Below are 19,789 nucleotides of genomic sequence, written 5' to 3'. Positions count from 1 at the left end.
AAATAATTATACACACTACACACACATATATAATGTAAACACAAACTTTTTATTTTGGATGCGATGCCCAGGCCTTATATATGCGTGTGTGTGTATATATATGTCTATTCAGCCTTTGTTTACTGTGTGCAGACATGCAATTCAGTAACACTGTGGCTAAACATGCACTTAGAGACCCGTTTTGGACTGTGTTCTTTAACACTGGTATTCATGATGGAGACCTGGTTTGTCAACCTTTCTGCTTCCCTTTTCATCCGGTGTTCAGTTCAAATGTTGTAGACTCTATGATGTGTCCTGTACCCTAAATTCATTGTTATGCATGAAAACACGAGCCCTCTTCATCTAAAACTTGAGGACATTGGCGAAAGCTGTCCTTTTGTTGGAGAAGACTAAATTGAGAGCCTCAGAAGGACATTTTGAGTGTATTTTTGGTCCTCCCAAGCTATTCTTATGGACTGAAACATGAATGTAGAACTTTCACTGATGGACAGGTCTGGAGGATGAACTTAGCTTCACCGTAACAATCATGCCTTTAAGCATCTCACTAACACCATCGCTACAGCTTGGCCTGGAGATCACAAAATGATGGACAGTAATGTGCCTGCAATCAGGTTTTGTTTCTTTTTCAGCAGTCTGGAATGTTTGCTACCATGCCACAAGACCTCATTTGGTGCTTCACCTTACTTCACCTTAAAGTGATCATGTGTTACAACGCAATAGTGCATTGTGTGCCATTTTCATTTTGGAGCCTCATGCACATTAGTTTCGCTGTTGTGGACTCAATGATGGACCTTCGTGTCATATAGAGACTCTGAACAAAGCTGGCTCACACATTCTCAAGGGCTCTTCTTTTAGGTGTCTGTTTCCCTTGTGGGAGAGGGTGTGTGTGGTTTTTTTTGTCACTGACAATCTATCACTAGAGGTGGAATCTGTAATGACTTGAAGAATTATTGACTTCTTGGAAACTTACTTCTCAGAATATCTTCCTAAGAAAACGGTTCTCATGATTGTCATCATCAATCTTCTCAATCAAACCCTGAAAACGGAATTAATATCTAACTGCTCTGTGCTAGTAGTGTCTGTTTAGTTTTCATGTGTTTTGTATTGTTGTGCTGCAGTGGGTTATGGTGGGAATTACCCAAATCACAAACCTATCTGAAGCATATGCAAAACTTAAATGCGATTCTCTGTCTACAATAATAGAGCGAGACCTCTTTTCTCCACGGAAAGAAAAAAAGAACCTTGTGTTACGCCTGTCCAAATAAAAATCTCAAACTAAAGTAGTTTGATGTCTTTATTTCTTTTCCATTTTTATTTCATATGGTACAACTAAATTCAGTGTATGAAGAGCTTTTGTACAAGGTATGAGTGTCTTACTCCATTACATAATGCATATTGACCCCAAGCCAGGGCAGAGACTTCTTAAGTCTGAGCTCATTTATCGTAAAGTATCCCTAGGGACAAATTTTCATTAGAATCTCTTTTCTCAAATATGGCATCCATGCTCAGACCATGATGTCTACATCATGAAACTCTATCCTACTTTTGGGTCCATTCCATTGTCTGAACACTTAAATGGCAAAAAAATTGTCTATAATATTATTTTGAACATGCTGGTCCATACAGTCGTTCAGGCAACAGAACTGTACTTAAAAGTGTGGGTGGTGATGGCACAATGGATAAGACACATGCCTTTGGTGTGAGAGACCCGGGTTCGAATCCACTGTGAGACACCAATGTGTCCCTGAGCAAGACACTTAACCCCTAGTTGCTCCAGAGGCGTGCGACCTCTGACACATATAGCAATTGTAAGTCGCTTTGGATAAAAGCGTCAGCTAAATGAATAAATGTCAAAGTGGGGCAACGGTTTCCCTCAGGAATGCACCCTCATTTATACAGCCCTGAAATCCTGTTTTTAACACTGTTATTACTCTGAAACCGGTGTTTCTAAACCTGATCTTGGAGTACTTCCAACATTACACATGTCTCCGTAATTAAACTCAGCAGCTGGTTTGTGAAACTTCTTTCTGAAATGGGGGTATCAGAGGAAGATATCCAAAGGGGTACTCCAGGACCACAGTTGGAAAACACTGCCCTAAACATTGAAACCTTTCATATGCTGCTAAGCTTGTATCTGTTGCACAGCGTGTGAATTCAAAAACTCTGAACAATGCGACTGGTTTTCTGGGCCTCCGCTTTAAGCTCGCCGAATGTTTCAAAGAACTGCTCCATCTCCTGTTGCAGAGTGGCGTTCCGTCTGTCAGCGTCTGCACGGGCTCGCTCCACATTTCGCATCTTGATCTCGGCCACGCTGACCCAGCGTCGCTGCTGCTCCAGAGTTGAGCGGAGCCCTGCAACTTCCCCCTGAAGTACCGTGTTCCTCTGCTCCAGCCTGAAGACAGAGAAGAGAATGGGGTAAACTTTCTGTGTTCATGCACACTCGTTCATTAATCTAGTGTTTCTCAACCGTGTTCCTGGAGGCACACCAACTCGGCACATCTGCCCAATCAAATACGCATGATTTAACTCATCAGCTTGTTAGTAGAGACTAGAGATGTGCGGTTACAGCCACGGATAAACCGCGGATCGGGCAGATGACGTGACTAAAAAAATATTTTAATTAAATTCGGGCGGGTGGTTTAACCAAATTATGTGCCAAAATGCGTTTTCTATTAGGCTACAATGAAAATATTGTACAGTAGCCAATCAGATAAGGTCAGTATGAAGAGGTTCAGTGTGTGTGGAAGGAAGAAGACGGGGTCGGCGTGTCTGGGACTAAAAACAAAAAGAAACTAGGCGCACAGTAGCGCATTCGCCACCATAAACAAAACACCCGATCCAACATGCATTACATTTATTTATTTGTGTCCCTGCGTGCCGATCGGAGACGGCGTTCACTGCTGATATTCTGAGAGTTTTCTAGTCTCGCGGCTGCCATCAGCAGCCTTGTATCGCCCAATCAGCGGATGGCGGGCGGGTGCGGTTTTGAAAATTGGTCAAAAACGTTGATGCAGATGGCTGGCGGACGGATTGTGAGTTTTGTCATGTGGTTGCGAATGAAATAATAGCCCATCCGTGCATCTCTAGTAGAGACTCAGAGACCTAAAACGGAAGGGTCTGGAGAGATACTTTCCTGAACCATTCAAATTCAACCTTGCACTTGGAGATCTACCTTCCTACACTGTTCAGACCTTGCCCTGTTCCAACACACCTGCATGTAAATTTAAGTCGTCCCAAACACCTTAATTTTGCTGGTTCCGGTGTGTTTGATAAGGATTACAGCTAAACTCTTCAGGACAGTAGTTCTTCATAGTAGAGCAGAGTAGGGTTTCTGCCTTTGCGTCTAATGTAATAACAGTGCCAGAGATTTGCAATTTTCCCTTATGCCAAGTTCAGACTGCACGATTTGGCTCGCCGACAGGATTTGAGAAATCGCTGACAAGTGCACGAATTCACAGGCAAATCGGCGCTCGTTCACGCGAGTCACAATCACTCAGTGTGAATGAGCAAAGACGCGATCTGAGAGAATCGCAGACGAGTCACCGACGCCCGTGAGATATTGGGCATGCTAAATATCTGGACCTGTTGGCGATTCAAAATCCTGCTGTGTGAAAAGTGTTCTGACTGAAAACTACATCGGCGATAGGGTTGGGTATCGTTTAAATTTTAACGATTCCGATTCCGATTCCTTGTTTCGATTCCGGTTCCTAACGATTCTCGATTCCGATTCTTTTTAGAGGCAGGGTCAAAAAAGTTTAGCTAACCTTGCTAACCAACGGCCTTTCTGAAGGAAATAATCCTTTCTGAAGGAAATACTCCTTCTGTAAAAATACTCCTTTTGTCACAAATTTTGCATTTTGCCGAGATTTCGTTATTTTAAGAAAAGTGAAGCCACACTTTGGATCACCGACGTAAGGCACTCATGTTCGACTCGCGTGGTTATGGCAACACTTCCGGTAGACGCTTCTTCGTTGGTGTTGTTCAGCGGTTTCTTCTTCCGCTCGGCGGACTGTGAATATCGAAACTAGGAATCGAAATTTTTACTTTTGAACGATTCCGGGAAAAACGAAAAGTTAGTCTCGGTTCCAGTCGATACTCGATTCTCGATACCCAACCCTAATCGGCGATGACCGACAGCCAATGAGAGAGCAAGATACAGAGCAGCGGGGAGTTCGGGGAGGAGTTATAGATCACAAATCAACATGCATGGCATTGTTTCAGAAAAAAGGCTTCTTCTCGGTCTATTTGGACACAAGAAATGGCACTCGTGTCTGTTTGACGTTTCATCTGAGCTGTACCACAGCCGGGTCGAAAAAGAACAAAGTCTCACTTGAGAACTCTGATCTTGTACGTGTGATGTCGTGTTGTTTCCTTGTCACATCTCATGTGTATTTGTTGTGAAACGTATGTAGTTTGCGCGCAGCGTGCTAGACAGAGTTGTCGGCGATTCTTCCTGTTGTAAAGTCATGCAGAGTGAAACCTTCTGTCGCCGATCACTCGTGCAGTGTGAACACAGCAGCGACTGAATGCTGGCCAAGAACAGCGACCCGACTACTTTGAAAATCGCGCAGTCTGAACTTGGCATTACAAAACAATTGTGGTACAAAGACAATTGATGATGTGATCTTACCTGTTCAATTTTGCTTCATACTCTGCCTTTTGCCTGGTCATCTGTTGACGAAGTCCCGCAACGAGGCACTGCATGGCATGCGATGCTGGAAAACCTAAGGGCTCTTGGGGAGCACTTGGCAAAAAGACTTCACTGCTGCCGGTGCTTAAAGGGGCATCTGTGGGAGCAGATGATGAGGCAGGGGAGTTAGGGCGAAGATCGTCTTCACCAGAGTCCATTCTGAATGAGGGGAACTGTGCTGGAGAACCATGGCATGGGCTTGCAGCTCCACCACTGCCCCCTTCCAAAGGTGCAATCTCGCAGGAGGACCAAGAGCTGCTGCTCTCAGCCATGCTGGCAGTACCTTTGGCCTCCTTGTCTTCTGTATATCGCTCCTCAGTTACTATGTTGTCATAGACAGATAAGGTACTATCTTGGACTTCACTGCTGCCTCCACTCTCCCCAAGCGCTCTCTCTGGACTCCATATGGGTTCTTCTATGTCAGGCCAGCTCCTTGACTGCACACAAATTTCAACTCCAGCTTCCAGCACTTTGGTCTTAGAAGGGCAGGCAGGTGGTGGGGTGGAGGGTGTAGGTACATGTCTTTTATGGAGACATTCTTGTGCTGAGCTGTGTTGACTGTGGTTGTCATAAATCAGAGTAGAGCTGGTTGGTGAAGAGTCATCTTCAATCTGTCTCTCTGTGTCTGAAAGATGATGGCTAATGTTTTTCTCACAAGGGCTTTGAAAATACCCTCTCCTCTCTGTGGTTAGTGGTAGAGAGTTTACACGTGGACAGGCTGGAGTCTGATCTGGAAGGGTTACGTGATCTTTGCCAAGCAAAGGCTCCCTCTGGTGGGAAGGTGGTTCATGCACCCATTCCACAAGGTTACTGTGTCTTTGTTTTTGGTGGACGGCTTGCAAAGATGTTTCAGGAGGGTTGCAGTTCTCTCTGGAGAAGAGCAAGCTGTGCTCACGGATCAGTTCAGACATTAGATGTTGCACAACTGCTGCCCCTAGTGTAGGACAGAGGGACGTTTAAGTGTGTGGTGGAGAATATCCTCGCAAGTATTTGACCTCACAAGCAAATGAGCATATACAGTAACTCAAAGGTGCAGTGTGTGATTTTTAGCGACATCTAGTGGTGAGGTTGCGAATTGCAACCAACAGAAGTTGCGGTGGCTGTCAGGAAAAGATTTCGTTAGCAGAGAGTAACCAGTTAAGCAATGAGGTTTCTTTACAAATATAAATGAAGAAATCATGTTTACTTAATTATTCAGTAAAACTATTATTACGAATATTATTGTTACTTGTTCATCATTTTGCACAAAGAACAGTGACAGAGTGTGTTAGGTATACTGCATTTTCAAGATTTGTTATCACAACATTTTTTCTTTCGTCAAATCAACTTAAATAATTTATTTAGTTGAGATAACTTATTATTTTGAGTTTCTGATGATTAAATGAATCTCCTTCATTGTATTAACTCACTTTTTCCAGTTCAATCAACTTAAAATTTTAAGGTAACCATTTTACTTAATTTTTTAAGTTAAAACAACAATATTTTTTACAGTGTGTAGAAACATGTTGCCGTAGAAACATGGCTATTTCGATGTAAGGGGACCTGCAGTGTATGTAGATGGAAATGGCTTATTCTAAGTTAATAAAAACACACCAGTTCATTACATAAGGACTTTATACACCACTGAAAACAGTTATGTATATGATCATGATTTCTGTCAATAGATCCTCCTAAATATGACACAATACACCTTTGAGATGTATCTCAAGTCATTAACCCTTTACTAAATATTGCTTACCTCCAATGATGCTTTCTGGGTCCTCTGCTTTAGGCCGGAGAATATTTGGCCCGAAAACAGTCGCCAAGTTCTGGATACTCATCTTGTTGACATTGGAGTATGATTGGACATCGTTTAAGAATCTGGTACAAAGATGTGTCATAGCAGTGTTATCTGTCGTGAGCCATGACTAAAGACTAGACGCTTCATGGCAAATTAGGTTAAAGCTCCAAATGCCAATATCTAGGTATTGAAAACCAAATCCTTAGATTTCTTTGGACGAAACAAAATGATCTTACTGGCAGATGTATTTCAGGAGGTTGAAGTTTGCTACAGGCAGCTCATAAAGGAGACTCTTCAAATCTTGCAAACCCTGAAATTCAGGATGAGATTATAACCAAAATCTTTTCTTCCCCCTTCAAATGTCCAGAATGTGATCGTATTATCTTGTTTAAATTGATCAAATAGCATCGTGCTCTTCTTTGAAGTGAGTGCTATAGTTGACGATACCTTTTCTCTGTCTGAGGGGATTCTTTTGCCACATATAAGAAACTCCTCATAGCGGGAAAATGGCACCAGAGGTTCAGGCAGCTCCCTGAGGTATAGCTTCAGCAAAGATGCCACTGTGTGGACATCTGTGCTGCTGAGAGAGCAAACGTATTCACTACAAGTGTAAATTCACTTACACAAGTATTTGTACAAATTAATTTACTTACTAATATTCACACACACACACACACACACGTTAGGTTTCGGTGTCTTTGTGGGGACTCTCCATAGACATAATTATTTTTCTATCCCCTAATCCTAACCCTGTTGAAAGTTTTTTTTTTTTTTTTTTTTTTTTTTTTTTATTTGAATCAGCGCCATTTTAATTCATAAGTTGAGTTAAATTGAACATGTCCAACATTAAATTATAATTGTAGGCAGTTAAAATAAATTATTCAGATAATTGTATTTTGGAAAATGGTGGGGTTTTTTGTTGCACTTGGCACCATTTATTTATTTATTTGATATGGACATAACAACAGCATTGGACAAACCAGATATGTTGTTTTTTTACACTCTAAAAAATGCTGGGTTGTTTTAACCCATCTTTGGGTAAAATATGGACAAACTCAGCCATTGGGTTAAATGTTTTAAATTACATTTAACCCAACATCTGGGTTTGTCCATATTTTACCCAAATTTGGGTTAAAACAACCGAGTGTAGTGTTATAGCAAAACTGCTAATTTACAACACTTGTCCATAGGACAACACAGTGCAATATATATATAACAGTACAAAACAGCACAATATTTAAAAAGGTAAACAATACACATCATCACTATACATTTCATACATTCATACTTTAACTTGATCTCAGCCATTGTTTCAGACCTGATCATGTCTGTCTGCAGTTTTAATTCAGTTCTCGTACCATTAAAAGAGAAACTGGATGAATGACCAAATGATTTAACCACGATCTAAACATTGTTGGGTTATTTTAATCCAATTTTGGGTCAAATATGGATGAACCCAGCTGTTGGGTTAAATTTATAAATTGCATTTTTTTCATCTAACAATTGGGTTTGTCCCTATTTGACCCAAAATTGGGTTAAAACAACCCAGCATTTTTTAGAGTGCATTTCCCATTCCCAGATAGCACAAGTCTAATTGATGTGATATTTACATCTGGAAGACGTATTTTTAAGAGTGTAAGCTCATCTGCAATACGTCCATAGGACGTTTCCTGTCAGATGTCAAATAGACGTTTAGAAGATGTCTTTAAGATGTCAGTTTAACATGCATTCTATCTTCTAAACGTCTGTTTGACATCTGACAGGAAACGTCCTATAGACGTATTGCAGATGAGCAAAATACGTCTTCCAGATGTAAACATACACATCAAATAGACGTGTGCTATCTGGGTACCCATACATTGGAGTACAAATGTCTCCCGATATGTCTGTCTCTAAGGCCTATAAAACTTTCAAAATTCAAGACATACTTATTGCAGATTTAAACATTATCTCTGCTGTACCTGTACCGATTCATGTCAATCTCTTACCTGTCAAAAGATGGCTTCTCTCCAGCATCAAAAGCTTCCTGCAGCTCTTTAACCAGCGTAGCCTGGCCCGGCTGCCTGAAGAGTCCCACCTCTGTGAGCCCATGCTCTCGGATAAAATGGACACACTGCTCTACCACCAGAGGAGCCATGTGATCCCCATACCTCCTCTCATACAAGACCGTCTCCTCCAACCTTTGACCAAACACACCTGTGATGATAAAATACAGGTATAGCAGACTGATCTCATGAAGTAGCGTGTGTATGACACGCCAATTCGTATTTCCATTTTTGGCGTGCTATCAAGACGCATAATCGCCTTTCAGCGTGTTTATGAACGCCGTTGACTTAACGTTATATAAATATATGACTTACCTCAACCCCGTCCCTAAACCTAACCGTCACTGGGGTTAATGGCATTTATGACTGTTCCCTTACCGTCCTAGGTAAAAAAAAGATATGACTTACCTCAACCCCATCCCTAAACTTAACCGTCACTGGGGTTAATGGCATTTATGACTGGAGATTTGACTGCGTGTACAGACACGCGGAATGACGCGGACGTTAATGGCGTAGACATACACGCGGATAGCTCAAAATGCGTAGAGATGACACGCCACCTGACTCGAAAGTGGCATATATGTTTACGCAAAAGTCATGATGTCATGTTGGGTATAGAGTTCTCAATGACAGACCCCTTTAGCTTTTCACCTAATTTTTCCCTATAAATACATTTAACCACAAAAGCGAAAACAAAGATCCTGTTGAGTCCCAGAAAAAGGACAAAATGCAACAAACAATTATAAATTTAGGTTTAATGCACGCTGCTGCTGCACTGCACCAAAATCTACCTCTGTGTGTGATGGTGTGCCGTCTCCCTGCCTAATATTTAGTACTCACGTCTTCTGAAGCTCAGCACCCTTTTTATCTTCCTGTAAGCGGAGTGAGTCAGATAGCTTCCAGTCTGCTGGATTGTCTGCTTGTTTTCAGGCATCTTTTCTTTCATCCGTCGGGACACGCTTCCGCTATCCTGACCTCAGTAGCAATCCTGAAACGGGCACCAAACGATTGTCCTCAATGAACCTAAATCCCTTTTGCTCATGTTTTACAAACTTGTTTAGTCTAGGACTGGATGTTCCTTTCCCTTCGCTCTTCCTCCTCCCTCTCTCTCTCTCACTCTCCTGTCTGCAGGTAAGGCTTAGTGCAGCGGCGAAGAGAGGATCTCTCTCTCTCTCTCTCTCTCTGTGATGTGCAACAGTGGCCCTCCAGCTCAGATATGCATGCTTATCAGATATATCAGCATTCCAAATCAGATGACCGTCCTCATTCTGAAAGAGGAGGCATTGTTCAAGTGCACACCTCTCATTTTCAGCACATTTCTGTATAAAGTGTTCCTTCGGTTTCAATTCTGAAAGTTCCAGAAGGACAGAAGCTTAGCAAAGGTTTTTTTCGAGTCCTTAGTCCAGGGAAATGTGTCCCAGTTGAGTATACGTCATGAGAGATAGTTGAAACACTTCCCCCACGCTGTTGTCCATTTAGTGCTCGACCTCTTCTACCGCTCACAGCTCACAGATGTACCACCTGGTGCTTTTCAATAAATGGGTAGAAGTCTGATATAAAGTAGATATCCCCTCTGGAAGTGGACGTCTCTGGAAGTCATATGCCACTGTTGACAGTGACATCAGCGTGAGACGTGACTTTGTTCGCCTCTGAAGGGGAGGTTATGTTTATCTGTACTTAATTGTCCAAAGTTTCCAGTGACGTGAGTCAGCACTTCCTTGGTTTACTGTTAAATTAAGTCTGCCTTCTTAATTACAAGGGAGGAATTACAAACATTGTGACACTTTCTCTCTCTTGCCGTTTCTTTGCCCGTTTTCTGTCTGCTTTTTTCCAAACGTCTTGTCTGTGTTAAGCTGGTTACTGGAGTCTGTTTTTCCTTTTCCTGCCCCCTCGCCATGAATCATTAACACCACAAAACACAAATTGACTAAAAATAAATGAGCTAGAACTTTCTGCTGGTTACTTTCTGCTATATCTCCCTTTCTTTCTGTCTGTCCCTGTGTACCTCACATGGCCTGCTGCCAAGAAATTTCCATTGGACACAGCTGAACACACCCCTCCAACCCCTTTTTATACATTTGTGCCCGGTAACTTGGCCCCTGATGAGATTCCCAGTCTAAAACGGATCCTGAGACATTGGCCCAGTGAGTGTGCGGTGCATGTGAATGTGATTGTGTGTTATCTGGAAGGGCATCTCTCACCTTTTAGGAGCCCCAGAGCTGTGTTGAGTTATGTTGGAGAGGTAATGTAGGGAATTCATTGGGAATGTTAATCTCTCCTGGGAAATAAGCATCAACATGGACTCGGCAGTTCAAGTTTCACTTTCAGCTCAGATTTGCATGTTTTAACAGGGATTGGATCAGACGTAACACAATAACGTCTACTGGGTGTTTGGGTTATATTTGTTTAAAACAATGTCATTTTATAAATAATATTGCTTAATGCATGCTGTAGGGCTAAAATATCGTGTTTCCCGATTATTTGAATGAATGATCCATATTTTTTTATCCTACCTCATTTTTTCCTTTATGAAAATATATATTTGTAACATATACACTACCGGTCAAATGTTTTAGATCAGTAAGTCTCTTCTGCTCACCAAGGCTGCTTTATTTGATGAAAAAAAAAAATGACAAACAGTAATAATCTGAAATATTATGACAATTTAAAATGACTTTTTTATTTTAATATATTTTAAAAGCTGAATTTTCAACATCATTACTGTTGCTGATTACACATCAGTTTTCAGTGTCACATGATCCTTCAGAAATCAGTCTAATATTCTGATTTTATGCTCAAAAAACATAAATTATTATTTTCAATGTTGAAAACAGTTGGTGTACCATTCCCCCCCCCCCCCAAATTCTGTGATGAATAGAAAGTTCAAAAGAACAGCATTTATTAAAAATATAATATTTTCTAACACTATAAATGTCACTTTTGATTAATTTAACTCATCCTTGATGAATAAAAGTATTTTCAAATTTTTTTCCCCCAGAAATAAAAAATAAATTCTTACTGACCCCGTTTAAGATCAACTCTGTGAACTTGTGAACTCTGTGAAGTAAATATTTAAAAAACTGTTTTCAACATGGATAATAATCATAAATGTTTCTTGAGCATCATATTATAATTATTTCTGTAGGATCATGTGACACTGAAGACTGGAGTAATGATGCTGTAAATTCAGCTTTGATCACAGGAATAAATTACACTTCACTATATATTCACATAGAAAACCACTTTTTTAAATTGTAAATATTTCACAATATTACTGTTTTTTTGTATTTTTTTTTTATCAAATAATTGCAGCCTTGGTGAGCAGAAGAGACTTCTTTTAAAAACATAAAAAATCTTACCGATCTAAAACTTTTGACCGGTAGTGTATGTATATTTGCTTTGGTGTCTTCATTGTATGGGTGTGATGGGTTGATGGAATATTGTAATATTATTATTCCCAGGCACACTGCCAAGATGGACACACAGTTGCCGCCAACAACCCCTCAAGTAATAGATGAGGAAAAGACTGATGGATGAAACACTGAGACAAGTTATTGAGATTGTGCTTGAACTGATGACAATGGCCAACCTTGTTCGTTGTTTTTTTTAGACAAAATCATGTGGAAAATTCCCAATATACTGTTTCGAATGACATCAGCTCTAGTGGCATTTGTTTTTCAGCATTTTGTGAGATTTGCGACTAGACAAAGCGCAGTCTGTGATGACACTAGTCACCGGAGTGTGTAATTCATGGCCCATGATTTGGAAATGACTGGTATATGTGTGTGTTGTTATGTCTATGGCTGGAGCCCTGAAAACTGATTGGATCTGCTGTTTCATCGTATTCAGGCAGTCACACACTGAATGTTTTTATCATGACAATGACTAACACAGCCCTGGATTTTCCAGAGACCACAGAGTGTAGAAACAAAATTAGTCAAATATTCACGTCCTAAACTACAGTGTGTGTGTGTGTGTGTGTGTGTGTGTGTACCTGTAAAAGGTATCCAAATCCCCTTATTTAGGCTCTTCAGCCACTCCTCCCCTTGACCACAGCTGTTTGACAGGAAGAAATATGAGCCAGGACTAACCAATACGTCCCTGTTTCCTCCTAATTGGGAGATGGGGGGATACAGGGGTACATGGAAAAAGTTAGTTTGTTTATACCTCATCATCCAAATACTCAAAAGTCACTTAATTTAGGATCTTGACCTATAGCCTGATAAACATACAATTTCAGTCCTAATATGTAATGAACAAAAGTTGTTATGACAAAGACGTTATTGACTCTTATAAGTAAAGTTCATGGACCGGTCATAAAGGCCACATACACACTGCTGCCCAATTTGGTTGTCAATCCATCTTTTAGTGCTTAATCTTGTTCTGTACACGCAAAGTTCATTAATGCGTTAGTGATAACCTCATTTACAAAAATGCTATTCCGCGTGAAACTAACCGACTGAACAAGTTGTTAATGACGTATTTAAACACACATCAGAAAATTCAGAAGTAGAGAAATGTTGGAGGGAGTGTGGGAAGACCACACACATATATTTTGGGATTGTCCAAAATTAGTTGCATTGTGGCAAGGAAAATTTTAGGATGAGATAATGAAAATTTAGCATGTGGACCTGACTTTTACTCCCCTGTATTTTTTGCTTGAAGGAATACTCATTGGTTCTTGCTGAGGCTCAAAAGTGCTGCATAACACAAGAATGAACCTCATTGGCTGTCCCTTTAAAGTGCATTTAATGATAACAGTAAAAATAAAAATGTTTTCTGAGTGCAGTAAGGCTAATGCGAAGTGATGTGTATTGCTCTTTAAAAATATCTCTCTCTGTCCTTAATGGTCACTGTGTCCTTCAAGCTTCCATCTGGAAGACAGCCCAAGATAAATCAGATGACCATTTCTTATCTTTAAGCACCGCAAGAGTTCAACGGGGGAAAAGAGCGCATTGATTTTTCATAATTTAATTAAAAACTCTTGCCATTTTTTTTCTACTTCAAGCATTTCTCAAAGACAATATTAATCACAGGATGGGTCTCAGTCACAATTAAAGTATGCCCCAGATCCCACTCATATTTGCCGGTAGAGTGCAGTAATTAATTCAAGAGGACACTTTCCGTAACAAGACAGAGCTGTAAAAATCCAGCTAAGTGGTTTATCAATACCGAGCGCTCGTCGAATCTGGCCTGAGCAATAATGATATTAAAAGGAGAGTATTGAAATGCAATAAAAGAGCATTTCACAGATTCAGAGCAGTGACCGCCACAGTTAAAGGGTTGGTTCACTCAGACTCATTTCACTCTTTTTTTTTCCATGGATCACAAAGGGAGATGTTCCAATTTTTCTCTTCCAGATGATGAAAGTGAAGACCCATGACAAAAAAAAAACACTATAAAAGTAGTGTGCTATATTTCTCATCCTCTTAACCTGTTTTGTGATTTTATAGTTCTTGAATCTCAAATGGTGGGGACAATTTTTTAATGATTAATAACTTAAAGTTTTGTCTGTTTCTCATGCAAAACAACCGTATGTCTAAAAGATCTGGAATATAGTGCAAAGTTGTATTATATTGTTCTGTTTAAGTATTGTCCTTTCCCATTCTCTAAAAGTGCTGCATTAATATTCTGATTGACATCTCCTTTTGTGTTCCTCGTAAGGAAAGAAGTAGAGAGTGAGAGTAAATATGAAATAATTTTAACAGGCTCAAAGTAAGTACTTGTACAGTAAGTACTGACGTGATGTGTTGTAATAAAGAGTGTCGGACTCAGGGGGTTTGGTACTCTGTTTTGACAACTCAGTAATTACGGCAGAAAACAGCAGCATAGTCTTTCTCCGTGTTTTCATGTATTTGACGGGCATGGTCTTGACCTGCCTAATAGTTTGCACTACATGGGTTTCTAATGTTTGGTAAAGTTCCTGTTTTATGTATCTAAAGTCAAGTTCCTTTGACTGTTAAACATATTCTTTTGAACTGTAATTTTTAAAGACTTTTATTCAGAAACAATATTTTAGAATGTATAACTGAACTGAATGTATATAAAATATTCTTATGTCAAGCTGAAATGTTTTATATAGGCTAATAAAAATAGAAATGTTATGAATTGTGATATTGACCTTGTGTTTGCCATGTAAATAGCCCTGATGCTAATATGGCGATAAAAAAACTTAAACAAACAAATCTAATAGTTTGCATTCTTCTAAGTGGCAGTAAATACAAGCATATCATGCATCAGGTAAACATAGTAGCAGAGCTGTACTTCATCCAAAGGTTTTAAACCGAGGTTATCAATCCTTTGTCTCCTTAGTTTCTTTGCAAATTACATCGATTCGGAGTCCGTCCCAAACATTCTCAGTCACTTGCTTATCTCATCTGAGTCTTTTCAAGCTCATTAATTATTATTACCCCTCCCTCACATAAAGCCAAACTGGCTATATACCTGTCGCTTCTTGGCTTTAATCTATCCTTGAGTGAAATCTCGGTCAACACGGCATGTGGTCCGTCCTTCATGTTCTGCTTCCCTTCGCCTGATCCAGAAACTCTTTGAGGTTGAGCTGCTAGTTTTAAACATACTGTGAAGTTGATCGACATACTAATGTAATGTTGAATTCAGATCAGCAGGTCATGTCTTATATTAGTGCAAGCTATATCTACATCAAGTTCACACGCTCGGGTCATCACATATGGCGAGCCAGAGAGACTGACACCAGTGGGAAGTAGTGAAGCACTCGCTCACCTTTCTGTGCAGCACTGTTGTACTTCCAGGACTTAAAGCAGGTGAGTCCCATCCTGCAGGTGGGTGTCTCTTTAGATGCCTCAGCCGAGCTCAGATCCTCTATGGGTGCGCATCATCATCATCTTTATCAGCGCTCGGGCTCTAGCGGCTCCTGATCGGTGGAGGCTGGCCACGCTGGCGGCATCCCTGAGCGCAGGCTCCCCAGCTCTGCCATGGCCTGGACACAAGCCCCATCTGTCTCTCTACCCCTATCTCCCTTCTCATCCATCTCATCAATAAAGCCCCAGCCCTATCCCGTTGGCAGCCGCTTTGCTGGGGGAGATGGAAGGGCGGGGCATGGACCCTCTGCGGCAGACTATTCCAGACACGCACACACACACTATCTGGCCTCAGCATCCCTCCAGCAACTATAATTACTTCAGTACAGTATGCCGTCTCAGGCAGCCAGGGCCAATTTCCCTAATGCATCCACCACCCCCCACCCACTCCCAGACCAGCCCCGCATTCGGTTTAATGGCCATCGATGCGATCGGCCCTCGCCCGCACACAATGACTCAAAGAGGTTATAAAGACGTGAGCGGGTGGCCGGCACGTTAAACTTTTGAACCGTCCTCCATTAGACTAAGAGGAGCCGTCGTCTCTCTCATCCTCCCTTCCCCATCTGCCCTCTCTCTCTCCTTCTCACTGCAAGCCCAGATTTATGATTCTCGGCCTGGCAGGATCTCAGGCATATATTGATCCTGATGAAAGAGGTTCACTTCATTTGGCAAGAGGAATGGGTCTTTTCAGCAGACTTTACACATCCCATCAAGTGAAGGAGTTGGAGCTGTACTGATGTGGCCACTGACTTGTCATGAATTCTCGGGCACAGAGAATACACAATCCAGTGATGTACCATTGGACATTTTCACTAAATGATTTCTTCAAAATTTTGCTATTTGGGACGTTTGCCACATGTACATGTTCTGCAGATGCTATTCAGTGGGCATTGTTTGAAATATGGACCACTGGCTAGTGCTCTTTTGGTTTGTTACAACCTTTGGTCCCATGTACCTCGTTTCCACCCAAAAAAAAGATCTGGTTCGGAACTGGTGCTGGTTCAAAGTTGGTTCAACTTGCAAACCTTCTCAGAACCTGTTTGTTTTTCCATTGACTAGAGAGTCCAGCGAACGACGTCGTTATGTCACTGTGTACGTCGCCATACGTCTTAGCTTTCCCATTCCTGTCGTGTTGTTGGTCACAATAGCCCCGCCCCCAGCCCCCGACATATGCATGACGTGGTAAAAGAATGGTTCAAGTCCAGCAAAGAGTTATTGCCACTTTGAAACCAATTTTCCTGGCCTAGAACCGGTTCTTTGGCTGTCAAAACTAGGGCTGCAACTAACGATTATTTTGATAATCGATTAATCGGACAATTATTTTTATTCGGACGTTTTTTGGGGGGGGGGGGGGGGTTATTTTCAATTAATCGATTAATCAGATAAAAAAATATTTTATTTTTTTGTTTATTATAACCAAATAAAACCATAATCAGGGTTGTGGCGAGCAGGACGAGGCCTCGGTGATCTGATAATCACTCGTTTGTGTGTCAAACAATCTACTTAATACAGACAACTTCGTTATAAAGAAAAACAACAAATAAAAAATATATATATATGACCATAACCTACGATAAAAATGCTATTGCAAACTAAATTAGCGGATAACTCAGCAAAACTTCTGAATCTGAACATTTAGTGAAAAAAAACATTCCTTAGTGGTGAACAAATAAGAGACAAGAAGTGTAGCACTAAATTTGGTAAAACATTACACATTGCTCTTTGTATTGTTGTAAAACACAAATAACTGGTTCGCGAGTAGGCACTGGCTCCGAACCGGCTCTCAAAATGCTTTGGTGCAAAAGGGGTAATCGAGAGATGCCGTATTTTTGTAGGCCAACCTGGAAGATAGCATCACCCTGGTTCCCTTGACAAAAAACATAGTAGGATTTTTTCATCGGCTTTTGGATTATTGCAGTAAATAAGCTCTGTTACCAACAAAAGTTCATGATTCTCAAATGTTTTGTTTATCAAGAAAAACTTCACAAAAGAATTTTGAAGCCTAAATACAATCACCAGGAGATGGTAAAAAGCTAAACATACTGTAGTCTATAGACAAACTACACCACGGTTGTATGACTTCCATTAAGCTTCCAACAACTCTTACAGTTTTTCTTTAAAATCTACAAGTTGGAAAGTTCGAGTTAGAATAGTTTGCAAGAGCGCGATTATGAACACGCAACACATGGCTGTAAAAGCAGACTAGTAGATTTTTTCAGTAATGGCGTTCAATGCCCCTGACAATCTCTGTAGTCCATTTAGCCAAAAAGATTTTTTTTTTTTTTTTAAATCACAAGTGGGTATTACTGATGTATTTTGTGCTGTAGAATAAACCTTGAAAATATATTGAGCTTTTGTTAACCACGGTTTATTTTAGGCATTTAAGAAAAAACCCATTCAAAAATCCCACTTTGGGAAAGTGCAAAAATGCCAACTTGGTTCCAGGTTTAGGACACTGTCTCGTTACAAATGACTTTCTGACTGCTGCAAATCTATTGGAATGTGTGAAAGTATTCTGGCACACACATTTTGATCTGGGCCCTCTGGTTTCTCCGCTCTGACCCCTGCTGCACAGTGGCTGGCCAGTTCCAATTATCACTAAGAGCTTTTCACTCCTCTTTTGTCAATATGCACGATACATGGTTTTGTGCTGAGCAAAGGCTCTTCTGAAAATGAAACTTGTCAGACACACAAGTTACACACTATAGGACTCCGTTGCATGCATGCACACAATTCATCTCATGACAGGTTCATCTTTTTACTGGAATTGAAATGGGAGGCAGTATAGGAAACTTAAATTGTGAGAACAGTTTTAATCTACATAGAAGCTTTTGCTTTACATAAATAATCACTGATAAGATACAAACGTAAATCTGTCAATCACTTCATCTGACACAAGAGAACAAAATGCGACCTTAAACTGTGCTAAATCAGGTAAATCAAGTTATTATAAAAAATGTATCCATTTATATTTTGCCTGTAATGTACACATCCTAGATTTCTTAACCCAGTGTCAGGGTTTCTGTCACCTCTGTTTGGTTTATATCTGGTTTGGTGAAGGCGGTATCATGGTTGAAAGCTTTATCTGGTTTAGCTGTGGGAAGCAGAACACCATGGTGGGACTGATATTTTTGTATGTTGAAAAGGATGTGCTTGTGTAACTGTTTGTACTTGTATAAATGTAGCAGAAGGTTTTTGAAGTTTCAGTCTTTCTCCATATCATTTACTACATATGTAAAAATATTTGTATGCAGAAATGTCTAAGAACTAACCTTATTAGGGGGAAATAAGTTTAAAGTGTTCCCAAACTTGGGAATGACTTCTCTTTTTCGCTGGCTCCATCACAACACTGAAATATGCTAAAAGCCTAAATTCAATCTGTTCATCATATAAAGTGATCAAATCTCTTTAGAAAATTTGGACTAAACCATTCAATTCATATGGATTAGATTTACAATATATTTATGAACGTTTTAAAGCATCAAATAGTTGTGTAGACTCTCTCAGATTTCTTTAAAAAGATCTTCATTTGTGTACAGAAGATGAAAGAAAGACTTGAGGATGGAACGACATGAGGGTGAGTAAATGATGACAGAAATGTCATTTTTGATTTTGAGATGCCCTAAACGTGACAAGGTGATGTCATTTGACGCTAAAAAAGAGGACCCTTTTACTGTGGAAAACAGGGATTTTAATTTTAGATTAGTCTTCATTAGTTCATTCCTAACGAAATGATCACTATGTTAAAACACTGACTTCCACATTAAAGGGAGTGTTGTGGGGGTTTTTATTACCATGCCTTACAGATTTATAATTCCACAGTGACTAATTAGGGAAAGAGTTGTCGTGGCCAGTGGCGGGGTGATCATTTAAGTTAATAAATCAGGCACAAAGCAAGTCATCTATGTGACAAAGTAGAAAGACATGTTCAAATTATTCTCAACAGAATCAAGTAATCCAGGGGTTTAAAAGACCCAGACATTCAGGGACCCAGGGACACACTACAAAACACACACACTTCAATTATAGTTTTTTTTGAATATAGATCATATGTTTTATATTTGGAAATGTGTTACAATCTTTGAAGAAAAATCTTCTTTTTTTTTGGTGCCTCGTCAGACCCACTGCGGTTCCTTCATGGACCCCTAGAGGTCTACAGAATCCTGAAATGGGAAAACCTTGACTTTAATTCATAAGAAGATACGATGAATGAATATGTACAATATTATGTTCATTTGTGTTTCTGTCAAGTGAAGAGTAACAAAATAATTATAAAACATTTAACTGATTATACATTTGATTATGTCCTTTCACTGGTGAATACAGAATAATTATTAAGATGTAGGCCTATCAACAATAACAGGCTAATTGGAATAAAAAAGTTGTATTCATTCATCAATCTTGTTTTGTGTATTAATTTAAAAACATAGTAGGA

The 19,789-nt window shown here is 40.1% G+C and overlaps 1 protein-coding gene across 2 annotated transcripts; it reads right to left on the bottom strand.

Annotated features, from left to right (window-relative positions):
- Positions 1 to 260: 260 nt before the first annotated feature.
- LOC120494612 (rho GTPase-activating protein 24) lies at positions 261 to 10,753 on the bottom strand. Of its 2 annotated transcripts, none has more exons than XM_089123476.1 (7): positions 9,356 to 10,753; positions 8,459 to 8,666; positions 6,918 to 7,047; positions 6,707 to 6,780; positions 6,429 to 6,550; positions 4,631 to 5,624; positions 261 to 2,392 (listed from the first exon to the last, which is right to left on the bottom strand). In XM_089123476.1, the coding sequence occupies exons 1-7, from the start codon at positions 9,459 to 9,461 to the stop codon at positions 2,155 to 2,157; spliced, it is 1,872 nt and encodes a 623-aa protein (XP_088979602.1). In that variant the 5' UTR covers positions 9,462 to 10,753; the 3' UTR covers positions 261 to 2,154. The 2 variants fall into 2 exon arrangements, with proteins under 2 accessions (XP_088979602.1, XP_039549796.2); XM_039693862.2 differs by having other exon boundaries at positions 6,918 to 7,050; positions 9,356 to 10,734.
- Positions 10,754 to 19,789: the final 9,036 nt, after the last annotated feature.

This window comes from Pimephales promelas, chromosome 19, assembly GCF_988280905.1.
Source record: "Pimephales promelas chromosome 19, fPimPro1.hap1.1, whole genome shotgun sequence".
NCBI lineage: Eukaryota > Metazoa > Chordata > Actinopteri > Cypriniformes > Leuciscidae > Pimephales > Pimephales promelas.
This window is presented reverse-complemented; position numbering and strand designations above follow the sequence as displayed.

Coding starts and splice junctions, on each gene's coding strand:
- LOC120494612 (XM_039693862.2), bottom strand. CDS start 9,461: ATGAAAGAAAAGATGCCTGAAAACAAGCAGACAATCCAGCAGACTGGA. Junction 8,667..9,355: donor GGTGCTGAGCTTCAGAAGAC/GTGAGTACTAAA, acceptor TTATCATCACAG/GTGTGTTTGGTCAAAGGTTG. Junction 2,393..4,630: donor TATGAAGCAAAATTGAACAG/GTAAGATCACAT, acceptor CTCTGTCTTCAG/GCTGGAGCAGAGGAACACGG.